The sequence below is a fragment of the Corella eumyota genome, chromosome 5 (assembly GCF_963082875.1).
Source record: "Corella eumyota chromosome 5, kaCorEumy4.1, whole genome shotgun sequence".
Classification (NCBI taxonomy): domain Eukaryota; kingdom Metazoa; phylum Chordata; class Ascidiacea; order Phlebobranchia; family Corellidae; genus Corella; species Corella eumyota.
The window spans coordinates 1,907,306-1,922,291 of NC_137494.1; the positions used below are offsets into that span (position 1 = coordinate 1,907,306).

At 24.9% G+C, this 14,986-nt stretch overlaps 2 protein-coding genes and 1 non-coding gene across 3 annotated transcripts; 1 reads left to right on the top strand and 2 right to left on the bottom strand.

The window, feature by feature from the left end:
- Positions 1–7,769: 7,769 nt before the first annotated feature.
- On the bottom strand, positions 7,770–7,841 carry Trnaa-ugc (transfer RNA alanine (anticodon UGC)). Its single transcript has one exon. It is a non-coding gene; the product is annotated as a tRNA-Ala (tRNA).
- An 804-nt stretch (positions 7,842–8,645) lies between these two features.
- LOC145752615 (uncharacterized) lies at positions 8,646–13,824 on the top strand. Its single transcript, XM_082568919.1, has 8 exons — positions 8,646–8,781; positions 9,751–9,857; positions 10,607–10,721; positions 11,008–11,166; positions 11,241–11,309; positions 11,439–11,660; positions 12,114–12,253; positions 13,325–13,824. Exons 1-8 carry the CDS (start codon positions 8,733–8,735, stop codon positions 13,421–13,423), a joined length of 960 nt encoding a protein of 319 aa, XP_082425045.1. The 5' UTR covers positions 8,646–8,732; the 3' UTR covers positions 13,424–13,824.
- LOC145752616 (heat shock protein hsp-16.2-like) lies at positions 13,674–14,611 on the bottom strand. Its single transcript, XM_082568920.1, has one exon. The coding sequence runs from the start codon at positions 14,544–14,546 to the stop codon at positions 13,926–13,928; it is 621 nt and encodes a 206-aa protein (XP_082425046.1). The 5' UTR covers positions 14,547–14,611; the 3' UTR covers positions 13,674–13,925.
- Positions 14,612–14,986: the final 375 nt, after the last annotated feature.

The window sequence follows — 14,986 nt, forward strand, 5'->3', positions numbered from 1 at the left end:
AATCTTAAAATCCAAAATTAATTGCTTTATTAGATGCGCACTTGTCTAACTTAAATCCCAAATAAAGAAATTTGCAAAAAAAATTTAAAATAAAAAAGTTAGGACAAATTTTTGTTTTGGCCAGTTGGCCTTTAAGTGACCCCGGTGAGGTCATATGCATATATAATTATAAGTTTATACAAAATTTTTTTTTTTTTAAATTTGAAATTCAATTTACCAAAACAACTGCAGTAACGTTATGGACCTATTTTAAGAATATTTTAAAAAAATATTAATATTCATAAAAGTTATGTGCATATTACATAAAGATTGCCAAATCTTAAAATTCAAAATTAATTGCTTTATTAGATGCGCACTTGTCTAACTTAAATCCCAGATAAAGAAATTTGCAAAAAAAATTTAAAATAAAAAAGTTAGGACAAATTTTTGTTTTGGCCAGTTGGCCTTTAAGTAACCCCGGTGAGGTCATATGCATATATAATTATAAATTTATACAAAAATATTTTTTTTTTTAATTTGAAATTCATTTTACCAAAACAACTGCAGTAACGTTATGAACCTATTTTTAAAATATTTAAAAAAAATATTAATATTCATAAAAGTTATGTGCATATTACATAAAAATTGCCAAATCTTAAAATTCAAAATGAATTGCTTTATTAGATGCGCATTTGTCTAACTTAAATCCCAGATAAAGAAATTTGCAAAAAAAATTTAAAATAAAAAAGTTAGGACAAATTTTTGTTTTGGCCAGTTGGCCTTTAAGTGACCCCGGTGAGGTCATATGCATATATAATTATAACTTTATACAACATTTTTTTTTTTAAATTTGAAATTCAATTTACCAAAACAACTGCAGTAACGTTATGAACCTATTTTTAAAATATTTAAAAAAAATATTAATATTCATAAAAGTTATGTGCATATTACATAAAAATTGCCAAATCTTAAAATCCAAAATTAATTGCTTTATTAGATGCGCACTTGTCTAACTTAAATCCCAGATAAAAAAATTTGCAAAAAAAATTTAAAATAAAAAAGTTAGGACAAATTTTTGTTTTGGCCAGTTGGCCTTTAAGTGACCCCGGTGAGGTCATATGCATATATAATTATAAGTTTATACAAAATTTTTTTTTTTTTAAATTTGAAATTTAATTTACCAAAACAACTGCAGTAACTTTATGAACCTATTTTAAAAATATTTTTCAAAAATATTAATATTCATAAAAGTTATGTGCATATTACATAAAGATTGCCAAATCTTAAAATCCAAAATTAATTGCTTTATTAGATGCTCACTTGTCTAACTTAAATCGCAGATAAAGAAATTTGCAAAAAAAATTTAAAATAAAAAAGTTAGGACAAATTTTTGTTTTGGCCAGTTGGCCTTTAAGTGACCCCGGTGAGGTCATATGCATATATAATTATAAGTTTATACAAAATTTTTTTTTTTTTAAATTTGAAATTCAATTTACCAAAACAACTGCAGTAACGTTATGGACCTATTTTAAGAATATTTTAAAAAAATATTAATATTCATAAAAGTTATGTGCATATTACATAAAGATTGCCAAATCTTAAAATTCAAAATTAATTGCTTTATTAGATGCGCACTTGTCTAACTTAAATCGCAGATAAAGAAATTTGCAAAAAAAATTTAAAATAAAAAAGTTAGGACAAATTTTTGTTTTGGCCAGTTGGCCTTTAAGTGACCCCGGTGAGGTCATATGCATATATAATTATAAGTTTATACAAAATTTTTTTTTTTTTAAATTTGAAATTCAATTTACCAAAACAACTGCAGTAACGTTATGGACCTATTTTAAGAATATTTAAAAAAAATATTAATATTCATAAAAGTTATGTGCATATTACATAAAGATTGCCAAATCTTAAAATTCAAAATTAATTGCTTTATTAGATGCGCACTTGTCTAACTTAAATCCCAGATAAAGAAATTTGCAAAAAAAATTTAAAATAAAAAAGTTAGGACAAATTTTTGTTTTGGCCAGTTGGCCTTTAAGTAACCCCGGTGAGGTCATATGCATATATAATTATAAATTTATACAAAAATATTTTTTTTTTAAATTTGAAATTCATTTTACCAAAACAACTGCAGTAACGTTATGAACCTATTTTAAGAATATTTTTAAAAAATATTAATATTCATAAAAGTTATGTGCATATTACATAAAAATTGCCAAATCTTAAAATCCAAAATTAATTGCTTTATTAGATGCGCACTTGTCTAACTTAAATCCCAGATAAAGAAATTTGCAAAAAAAATTTAAAATAAAAAAGTTAGGACAAATTTTTGTTTTGGCCAGTTGGCCTTTAAGTGACCCCGGTGAGGTCATATGCATATATAATTATAAATTTATACAAAATTTTTTTTTTTTGAAATTTGAAATTTAATTTACCAAAACAACTGCAGAAACGTTATGAACCTATTTTAAAAATATTTAAAAAAAAATATTAATATTCATAAAAGTTAGTGCATATTACATAAAAATTGCCAAATCTTAAAATCCAAAATTAATTGCTTTATTAGATGCGCACTTGTCTAACTTAAATCCCAAATAAAGAAATTTGCAAAAAAAATTTAAAATAAAAAAGTTAGGACAAATTTTTGTTTTGGCCAGTTGGCCTTTAAGTGACCCCGGTGAGGTCATATGCATATATAATTATAAGTTTATACAAAATTTTTTTTTTTTTAAATTTGAAATTCAATTTACCAAAACAACTGCAGTAACGTTATGGACCTATTTTAAGAATATTTAAAAAAAATATTAATATTCATAAAAGTTATGTGCATATTACATAAAGATTGCCAAATCTTAAAATTCAAAATTAATTGCTTTATTAGATGCGCACTTGTCTAACTTAAATCCCAGATAAAGAAATTTGCAAAAAAAATTTAAAATAAAAAAGTTAGGACAAATTTTTGTTTTGGCCAGTTGGCCTTTAAGTAACCCCGGTGAGGTCATATGCATATATAATTATAAATTTATACAAAAATATTTTTTTTTTAAATTTGAAATTCATTTTACCAAAACAACTGCAGTAACGTTATGAACCTATTTTAAGAATATTTTTAAAAAATATTAATATTCATAAAAGTTATGTGCATATTACATAAAAATTGCCAAATCTTAAAATCCAAAATTAATTGCTTTATTAGATGCGCACTTGTCTAACTTAAATCCCAGATAAAGAAATTTGCAAAAAAAATTTAAAATAAAAAAGTTAGGACAAATTTTTGTTTTGGCCAGTTGGCCTTTAAGTGACCCCGGTGAGGTCATATGCATATATAATTATAAATTTATACAAAATTTTTTTTTTTTGAAATTTGAAATTTAATTTACCAAAACAACTGCAGAAACGTTATGAACCTATTTTAAAAATATTTAAAAAAAAATATTAATATTCATAAAAGTTAGTGCATATTACATAAAAATTGCCAAATCTTAAAATCCAAAATTAATTGCTTTATTAGATGCGCACTTGTCTAACTTAAATCCCAAATAAAGAAATTTGCAAAAAAAATTTAAAATAAAAAAGTTAGGACAAATTTTTGTTTTGGCCAGTTGGCCTTTAAGTGACCCCGGTGAGGTCATATGCATATATAATTATAAGTTTATACAAAATTTTTTTTTTTTTAAATTTGAAATTCAATTTACCAAAACAACTGCAGTAACGTTATGGACCTATTTTAAGAATATTTTAAAAAAATATTAATATTCATAAAAGTTATGTGCATATTACATAAAGATTGCCAAATCTTAAAATTCAAAATTAATTGCTTTATTAGATGCGCACTTGTCTAACTTAAATCCCAGATAAAGAAATTTGCAAAAAAAATTTAAAATAAAAAAGTTAGGACAAATTTTTGTTTTGGCCAGTTGGCCTTTAAGTAACCCCGGTGAGGTCATATGCATATATAATTATAAATTTATACAAAAATATTTTTTTTTTTAATTTGAAATTCATTTTACCAAAACAACTGCAGTAACGTTATGAACCTATTTTTAAAATATTTAAAAAAAATATTAATATTCATAAAAGTTATGTGCATATTACATAAAAATTGCCAAATCTTAAAATTCAAAATGAATTGCTTTATTAGATGCGCATTTGTCTAACTTAAATCCCAGATAAAGAAATTTGCAAAAAAAATTTAAAATAAAAAAGTTAGGACAAATTTTTGTTTTGGCCAGTTGGCCTTTAAGTGACCCCGGTGAGGTCATATGCATATATAATTATAACTTTATACAACATTTTTTTTTTTAAATTTGAAATTCAATTTACCAAAACAACTGCAGTAACGTTATGAACCTATTTTTAAAATATTTAAAAAAAATATTAATATTCATAAAAGTTATGTGCATATTACATAAAAATTGCCAAATCTTAAAATCCAAAATTAATTGCTTTATTAGATGCGCACTTGTCTAACTTAAATCCCAGATAAAAAAATTTGCAAAAAAAATTTAAAATAAAAAAGTTAGGACAAATTTTTGTTTTGGCCAGTTGGCCTTTAAGTGACCCCGGTGAGGTCATATGCATATATAATTATAAGTTTATACAAAATTTTTTTTTTTTTAAATTTGAAATTTAATTTACCAAAACAACTGCAGTAACTTTATGAACCTATTTTAAAAATATTTTTCAAAAATATTAATATTCATAAAAGTTATGTGCATATTACATAAAGATTGCCAAATCTTAAAATCCAAAATTAATTGCTTTATTAGATGCTCACTTGTCTAACTTAAATCGCAGATAAAGAAATTTGCAAAAAAAATTTAAAATAAAAAAGTTAGGAGAAATTTTTGTTTTAGCCAGTTGGCCTTTAAGTGACCCCGGTGAGGTCATATGCATATATAATTATAAGTTTATACAAATTTTTTTTTTTTTTTAATTTGAAATTCAATTTACCAAAACAACTGCAGTAACGTTATGAACCTATTTTAGGAATATTTTAAAAAATATTAATATTCATAAAAGTTATGTGCATATTACATAAAAATTGCCAAATCTTAAAATCCAAAATTAATTGCTTTATTAGATGCGCACTTGTCTAACTTAAATCCCAGATAAAGAAATTTGCAAAAAAAATTTAAAATAAAAAAGTTAGGACAAATTTTTGTTTTGGCCAGTTGGCCTTTAAGTGACCCCGGTGAGGTCATATGCATATATAATTATAAATTTATACAAAAATATTTTTTTTTTAAATTTGAAATTCAATTTACCAAAACAACTGCAGTAACGTTATGAACCTATTTTAAGAATATTTTTAAAAAATATTAATATTCATAAAAGTTATGTGCATATTACATAAAAATTGCCAAATCTTAAAATCCAAAATTAATTGCTTTATTATTTGCGCACTTGTCTAACTTAAATCCCAGATAAAGAAATTTGCAAAAAAAATTTAAAATAAAAAGTTAGGACAAATTTTTGTTTTGGCCAGTTGGCCTTTAAGTGACCCCGGTGAGGTCATATGCATATATAATTATAAGTTTATACAAAATTTTTTTTTTTTTAAATTTGAAATTCAATTTACCAAAACAACTGCAGTAACGTTATGGACCTATTTTAAGAATATTTAAAAAAAATATTAATATTCATAAAAGTTATGTGCATATTACATAAAGATTGCCAAATCTTAAAATTCAAAATTAATTGCTTTATTAGATGCGCACTTGTCTAACTTAAATCCCAGATAAAGAAATTTGCAAAAAAAATTTAAAATAAAAAAGTTAGGACAAATTTTTGTTTTGGCCAGTTGGCCTTTAAGTAACCCCGGTGAGGTCATATGCATATATAATTATAAATTTATACAAAAATATTTTTTTTTTTAATTTGAAATTCATTTTACCAAAACAACTGCAGTAACGTTATGAACCTATTTTTAAAATATTTAAAAAAAATATTAATATTCATAAAAGTTATGTGCATATTATATAAAAATTGCCAAATCTTAAAATCCAAAATTAATTGCTTTATTAGATGCGCACTTGTCTCACTTAAATCCCAGATAAAGAAATTTGCAAAAAAAATTTAAAATAAAAAAGTTAGGACAAATTTTTGTTTTGGCCAGTTGGCCTTTAAGTGACCCCGGTGAGGTCATATGCATATATGATTATAAGTTTATACAAAAAATTTTTTTTTTAAATTTAAAATTCAATTTACCTAAACAACTGCAGTAACGTTATGAACCTATTTTAAGAATATTTTTCAAAAATATTAATATTCATAAAAGTTATGTGCATATTACATAAAAATTGCCAAATCTTAAAATTCAAAATGAATTGCTTTATTAGATGCGCATTTGTCTAACTTAAATCCCAGATAAAGAAATTTGCAAAAAAAATTTAAAATAAAAAAGTTAGGACAAATTTTTGTTTTGGCCAGTTGGCCTTTAAGTGACCCCGGTGAGGTCATATGCATATATAATTATAAGTTTACAAAAAAAACATCACCTACCCAATTAACGTTGATTTGTCACATGACCAATTAGTTCCGCTTGAATGAACATGAGATATTTAAAAAATATTTTCTTTGACTTTTTGAAATAGACATAGTTAAGAGTCGAACCCACCACTACCAAAGTTTAAATTAATTTTTTTTTGCTCTTGCGCTACACCGGATTTAAACTGGGGCCATTGGCTTGTGAGTATAGCTCCTTAACGTTGCGCCAACTAGAAATAATGTAACACGACGTTTATTTATATATACATATAAATAGAAAAATACGACAGGACCAAAAAAGTATTAGTTAAAAAAAATATAAAAACTAGATTTATTTGATAAATAAAAAATGGTTCGAAATTATTTGATTATTTTTAAAATTAATCTTTATTGTGAATAAATTTATGCATAAACATTACTTAATTAAAAATATTAACTAAACTAATTAAACAAATATTATATATACCTTTTTTTAATTATTAGACTAAAAAATTAATTTTTTTTTATTATTCTGCGCTTTAATAACAATCCCTGATTTTTATTAAATAAACAAGCTATTAAATATGATAAACATACAAAAATTAATTTTTTAACTTGTTTTTATTTAACTAATATCATAATATACAATTGACCAAAATTTGAAAACCTAACAACAATCTTTAAATTTTAATTAATAAACATCTATTAATTAGTAATTAGTGATAAAAATTAAAATTTTAATTCATTTTTGAGTTACTAATATCATGATACATAACTGACCAAAATTTAAAAACCTGATAACGATCTTTAAATTTTAATAAACAAAGACCTTTTAAATTTTCAGAATAGGAGACTCAGAAAACAACAATATGACAAACAACATACTAAAATTTCAAAACTTTCAATGTGCTAAAACAAAAGTTATTTTAAACCAAAATTCGGACTAGTAAGAATAAAAATAATAATAATAATAATAATAAATATAATAACAATAACAATATGTTTTCGAAATCTAAGATTTCGAACCATAATAATAAATATAATGACAATAACAATATGTTTTCGAAATCTAAGATTTCGAACCATAATTATAATTGAATTGTAAAAGAGCTTGTAAGGTTTAATCTCTGCGTGATACTTTGTTGTAAGTTCGATTCTCATTAAAATAGCAAATTCTGGCAAACCTGAAAGTTCTAAATTACATTATAACATTGTTATTTCTTAAAAAAACATATTAACGTTGTAATTAACATATTAACGTTGTAATTAGGATAAATTTATAATAATCAGCAAAAAAATAAAAATAAATAAAAACATGGAGATGCCGGGGATTGAACCCGGGGCCTCATACATGCAAAGCATGCGCTCTACCACTGAGCTACATCCCCACATAAAAAACGATCCAACGTTAATGGTCATTGAAAAGCGAAGTTATTTTACACTACCTAACGAAACCAACTAATTAATATAACTATGAATATATTGTTAGCAAATTTTGTTATTTTTTCGTTAATTGCTATGCATATTATTATTATACTATGGGATTAGTAACTATGTCATGTTATACTGTATAACATGACATAATTACTTTTAATAATTTTAAATGTAAATTATATATATATTTTTTTGTCATATATATTTTTTTTTGTTTTTTGTCTTTTATTAAAAAAAAAATAAATAAAGAGTATTAAACAGAAATTTATGTTAATTTTAACGGAAGTTTTTTCAGGTGGTCTATTTTATAAATTATTTATTACTAACGATGAAATAAAAACAACAAATTTAACAAATTCTAATAAAAAACCACGTCAATACAATACGTTTGTATGAAATAATATCTTATATTATAATATTACACGTTTTCCCAAATGTCATGACGTCATAATGATGGAATTGTTAACGAACAAATATCGATACCCGTTTTTAATCCAATGAGAAGAAGAGAGAAAAGAAAAAAAGGGTTTCTATTTTCCATCTGCCTTTGGAGAATAAAAGAAGATAAGATCAATATAATTTTTCATTCTAAAATGAAGATTATTATACTGCACTAGTGTAGGTGTTAATAAGCAAAGGCGACAAGTTTTTATAAAAAATGTATTTTTAAATAAAGTTTTTAGTCTTATTTATTATCTTCATTAATAAATTATTTTTTAATTTTGGGATAAGTAATTTATTTAGTTTTTTGTTTTTTAGATTTTTAATTCATTTTAAAAATATTTTTAAAAAGTGTTGAAAAACAAACTTTAACAAGGTATCTACAGGAAAAGAAAAAGAAGAATATGTTAACCATTCTATTTTCAATTGTTTTGTCTTTATCATTAACACAACGTAAGTACAAGAATTTATTTTTATTATTTAAACTAGTCGATAGCCCGCGTTTCGGTTAAGATTTTAAGTGTCATATTATTGTCGTAACTCTTAACTAATATAAGTTACCCATGCACCATAAAGGACAGTTTTTATTTTAAAAGCCTTTAAATTGGACATAAATTTGTACATAAATAAATTCCAAACTCCATTATAAATAAACTCCATTATTATATTTTTATTAAAAAAACTAAAAAAATTTACTTAATTAGTATTTCATGTTATTTTTAATAGTTACAAAAATATTTGATCAAAAATTTTCGTCTTAAATTCTAAAGTAAAAATCGATTTTTTCTAACCAAGTGTGAAATGAAAATTACTTTTATATTATACACGGGATTCCAATTAACACGGATCCGGCCATACTATTATAATATATTCGTTTCAACACATATGTCAAGTATTACTGATATCCACTATTCAATAGGGATTTCAAATCCCGTATTCCTACGTTTGCGTTACTTTTAACGAAAATGTCAGAATGAATTATTCATGTTTTTTCTAATTTTAAATATTTTTGACGTCAGGCCGTAATTAAGACACAACCGAATATTTTTAACATCCTGGTTGATTACTTTTAAATATTTATACAATAGAACAGCTGGTAAAATTTTGAGATTTTTACTTTTCAAAATAACGGTAAATAAGCTTTATGCGGTTTGGGGTTTAATAAATTATGAATTGATTTAAACTCAAATGTCAAACGCATACTCATAAATTATTATAAATGTTAATGCTGTCTTAAATATTAAATTCGACTTTAGGAAAATTGAAATGCTTGATTTAGTATATAAGCAAACGACCACTTGATACGAAAAAGTTAAATCCAATCTTCATAAAAACTTTAACTTTTTGTAACAATTTCATGAAACGAACATCTTAAACAATTCTATATACTTTAAACCACCATTTAAAATACATCTTATACAGAGATTGTCAGTGTACCGGTTCCAACAACAACAACTACTACAGAAACAACTACCACAACAACAAATATTACTCCAGAACAAAACAACTCAATCACAAACGATGAAGTAGTGAGTTGAAAGTTATTTTATGTTCTTTTTGTAACTGTTTTAAATATTAAAAGGCTTAAACTAAAGAAATGTTGCCCTCTAAGTTAGGATTAAAATTTAGTTTAATTTTTATAAGAAAAAACATTTTGCTTATTTTACTTGGTATGTATAGGCAAATTGAACTGACGTAAGCACCATTGTTACGGTTTACCAATGGTTTATTTTGAATATTTTGAATCTGATATTAAACAATGTGTATCTTTGTAGTTAAGGTTATACCGGTAAAAAATATTGTGAAATTTATTGATTTTATCATTTTTAAAACGTTTACCAGACGTCCTTAAAACCAAATTAAAAAATAGTAATAACATTTCAACAATGGTGCTTACGAGATTTTATTGAAAATAAACAAGCGAGTTAATTGTTAAAACGTCAGTAGGAATCAATATGTTTTTGATGGAACAGATTTTGTTGATTAGAAATTGAATAAACTACTTTTTCTGATTCTAAATTTGTAACAAAATAAGCTCGGATCGATAAACCGAAAACACAATTTAATTTAAAAGAAAAACTCTATTTAAATTTATTTTCAAATTGTTTTAATTTTAACTGTTATCTTCTAAAAAAAGTTTACCAAAAAAAAAATTTTTAAATCCTATTTTTTTAAATTTTTTAATACTTTTTTTATTTTTGACATATTTTTAAAATTTTTGGACATTTTCTATTTTTAACTTTTTAATATTTTAATATTTTTTTTATTTTTTTTATAGACAATGAATTGTCTTATGGAAGCTATTATGGCGATGTCGGGGGGAGATAAAAGTGTTTCGGAATTCTGCAAAAATTTTCTCATAATGCAACAATCAGATGGCAAAGATAACTCGGGTACTTTCTGAATATTTGAAACAAAAATTTTAATATTTTAGTTTTGAGTGGGGTTTGGTTTTGTTAAAACAATTCGTTTAGAAAATGACAAGGTTTTTAAAGTCCCCAATATGGATAATATTATTGTTTTACATGGCCTGGTTTTTTGTTATTTTTTGCATCATTAATTCTTTTTAAAAAATTTTAATAATTTTTTTCGTATCACCTTAAGGTTATAGATTTATATATTTTGAGTAGAGAAATGTGAGCTGTTGGGACGTTTTTAATTTTGTTTTATTTTATTCAGTTAAAACTGGAAAAGAGGTCACAGCGCCACCTGCAACCGCCGACCCTGATTTGCAGAACGAACTGAACGATCTGACGTCACAATTACGTGGAATCAATGCCGATTATGACGTCAACAATGACGATAATGTCCTGGGATTAAAACGTAGCGCGAATGGAGGTAAGAATATTAAAACGGAAAATTAAAAAATAAATTAGAATTTTTAATATTTTTTAATTTATTTTTTGTTTTAGAATTAAATGAAAATAATAACAACGTTATTAATATGGAGACTGGTAAAAAGAATAACGAAGATATTTTGGGTGAGTTCCCACAATAAATTTCGTTTTGTTATAACTTTTATTTAATTTTTAAATTACAAATATATATTAAAAAAAACTAAAAAAAAAATTAAATTCGCTTAAAATTTATAAATTCCCTATTGCTAACAGATAATACAGATCAATCTAATACTGATGACGACATAATGAATGGTGATTCAATAAACACCCCGTTTATTACGTCACTGAACGAAGAAGATGGAGAGTTCTTGGTCATCCCGCTCGATTACCTCAAAAACGAAATTTTAAACGAAGAAAGTTTAATAGATTCAATTCCTGAAGAAAACCAAGAAGACGAGAAAGATAATGGAGATAGTGACGTAACAAAAGAAGGTATAAAATATGACAATATATTTTTAGGAGGCACTTTAAGGGTAAAAATTGAGCAAAGGGGATTTCCCAGCAGGGGGGTATTAAAATATTTTTTAATGTTTAGTGTTCCGCAATAGTTTCGTTACATAACCTGTCATAAAAATCCTTCACAATTTAGTTATATTTAAAAATCCAATAAATTGAAAAAACAAAATTTAATGACATGTCAACAACAGAAAAATATTTTAAATATAACACCAACAACTTACGTCAGAGAGAATAAAAAATCTTCAATTATTTAAAATAAATCAATATCGAACTTGCTTGAACCTTTGCTTAATTATATTTTTTTTGACCAATTTTTTTTAATTACTAAAATTCTTCTTAAATAAATATGGAAAAATAAAAAAATAAGTATTAACAAATCGAAAAAACGAATAAAAAATATTCATTTTTAATTTTTTTGTTTTTTAGCTTTTGAAAAAGACAACGATGAATTGATTGGGGACAGTATGATGTCAGACAATAATAACTATGACGCAATTAACAACAACAATGACGCACAGGCAGTTTGGAATGACGAAAACACTCCGACCGAAGATGCAATGACAGAGGTGGGATTTTAATAAAACAATATTTTAAAGTCAGATTTATAAAACGTTGCAGAAATGTAAAAAAGCTGGGAAACTAAATTACATAAATTCGCATCATTTTACATATAAAAGAGCTTAGTGGACGAGTATATGTATGTCCAATAAATAGGACTACAAAATAAATAAAAGGGTGGTTTGTGGTGCAGGTGATTTATCGCGGGCAATTATTAGTTAAAAGTTGCGATCATATTACGACAATTAAAATTCTAACCGTAGGACAGGCCATTGGCTAAACTTATATAACGTTAACAATTTTAATTAAACCATATAGAAGCGTTAAAATATTTAAAATCTCAAAACTAACCCAAAATTAATTTACGAAACAAACTTTAATTTGACAATTTTCTTTCATTATTTTATAATTTATATGTTTTTTGACGTATAATTTAAACATGTAATCTCAAATTCGTCAATATGTAAATATATCGATTCAAAAACGTCAATAACATATTTGAAAGTCTTGTTTTTATGTTAAATAATTCAACAGTTTGGTATTTTCCACTCATTAATTCGTGGCCCCTTTTAAACATTTCAAATACAAATATTAATAATTAACAAAGTCAATCTTTCAAGAATGAGCAAATGTTCATATAATATAAGCTTATATATAATGTTGTTGTGGCATTCATAATTTAAATAGGTAGGCAGAATTTAGAAATGTTATCATGCATTTTACGAACACCAAGTGGTACTGATTTTCTATCAGTTAAAAATCATTATCAATTAAAGAAAATCGTATAGGAAAACATCTTTTTAATATGTCAAAATCTTGTTACAATTTAAATTTTAAACCATTTCACATAAAAAAGAAAGACCTAATACATAAATTAAAGTTTAAAAAAAACATTTTACAAACACCAAATTACTAATTTTTTTTGCTAAAATAATATATTTAACAAAATCACATAGAAAACCAGTTTTTATATACCTAATTTTTCAACAAATAAAATCCCAAAAATCTAGAAAAAAAAAGAAAGACCTAAAATATAAATAAATTTATTTCTAATTTTTACAAATATTTTTAACTTGCAGAAGGAAATGGCGATTATGTATAGACTCGAACTCGACTTATCAAGACTTGGCGAGGACTTAAAAATCCTGAATATTAGACCTTCTTCATTAAAAGAATAACCGACGATTTAAATGCTACTTTGTACATAAAATTTTAAATTTAAAAATGTCGTAAATTTTGTAGCTAAATTAAAAATGTTTATTTTTTTTCATAATTTTTTGAATATTGCGCACTCATATATTGTTAAGATTTTATTTCAACTCGGACGTCTGTGCAATAGATTTGTTAAAAACTGTAATTTGTGACGTCATATTATTATGTTGTTTAATTTCATAATCATATTTATTCACAACTAAAAAAAACGCTACACTATTCTTCCTAAATTTGGTTTGTAAATATTTCTTAAAATAAATATATCAACAGAAACTAGATTTTTTCTAATGGCAAGAAAATAGAAGTTATTTACATTTTATTTCACCTTTTTTGACGCAGAATTACACGATGTTAATAAATAAAGAATAGTATATATATACATAACTTCAATATGAATGATTATAAAAGATTAACATTGTACTGTTAGGCAAAAAATTATAAACTCAAAAAGCTTAATTTCCAAACAAATTATTCATCGTTTGCTTTTGAGCTTCCAGCTTCTTCTTGATTTGCCTCACTAGTTTCCTCTTCTTTTTTCTCACTGTTCTCTTCTGTATTGCCTTCTTCTACTTCATTATTCTCTTCTTTACCTTCTTCTAATTTCGTTACAGCAATTTCTTTCTCTTCAGGAAGAGAGAGAGCGGAGAGAAAGGGAGCTTGAATTCGGAGCACACCTTCGTCATTTAATTGTGATGTCAGCGCATCGACGTTGACGTCATCAGGAAGAACCAAAGATTTGTGATATTCTTTTCTGGAATAAGATTTTAATCCGTTTGAGTTTTCTTCCTCTTCTTTTGCAGCATCCACGACAAGTTTGTGTCCGATCACTTTGACCTTGATCTCGGAGGAATCAAAACCTTCAAGTTTAAAATCAAACAAGAATTCTTTATTTTCATCTTTCTTCGCGCAACATTTTCTCTCTTCAGGTATTCTTCCGCCAGTCGCTAGAAGTAGTCCCGGAAGTAAATGATCAAAAATTTCGTCTTCAAAATTTCTTCTACGTTGTTGTCTTCGCGGACTTACGAAAAATGGATTAAAAATTTCTTCGTTGTAAAACGACGAAGCTGGGTAGACAATTCTGCAAGCCATTTTATTTTCTTCTAAATTCTTTTAATTTCTGATAAATAATCGATATCCAGTGACTTTAAATCTTTTGTTAATGATTCTGAATGATATCTTGTCTAAGATTCGCAATGCTTTTATACCAACTTGTCCGAATTCCAGAAAAATCGAGAAACAAAAATGACTGATTTTCTAGAATATTCTGACAATAGCGCGAACCTGCTTAAACAACAAATACACGGCGTATCAAAATTTTACAACGTCAAAAGTTAAAAAGTTAGATAATGTATTTTAAAAATAAAATACCAGAAATTTAAAATAATTTGCCATTTCAATTTAAATGGAAAACATAGTTAGCATTTTGCGTTAAAATTGTAGTTTAATTAACAAAACTGTAATAAATACAATTTTGACGCGCCGTGTGTTTCTAGAATATTCTAGAAGGTGCAATAGTGTTCTAGTTCTAG

Excerpts from the sequence above, each read along its gene's own strand:
- LOC145752615 (XM_082568919.1), top strand. The coding sequence starts at position 8,733 with ATGTTAACCATTCTATTTTCAATTGTTTTGTCTTTATCATTAACACAA. Across the intron at positions 9,858-10,606 it reads CAATCACAAACGATGAAGTA|ACAATGAATTGTCTTATGGA; the intron begins GTGAGTTGAAAG and ends TTTTTTTTATAG. Across the intron at positions 11,310-11,438 it reads GAATAACGAAGATATTTTGG|ATAATACAGATCAATCTAAT; the intron begins GTGAGTTCCCAC and ends TATTGCTAACAG.
- LOC145752616 (XM_082568920.1), bottom strand. The coding sequence starts at position 14,546 with ATGGCTTGCAGAATTGTCTACCCAGCTTCGTCGTTTTACAACGAAGAA.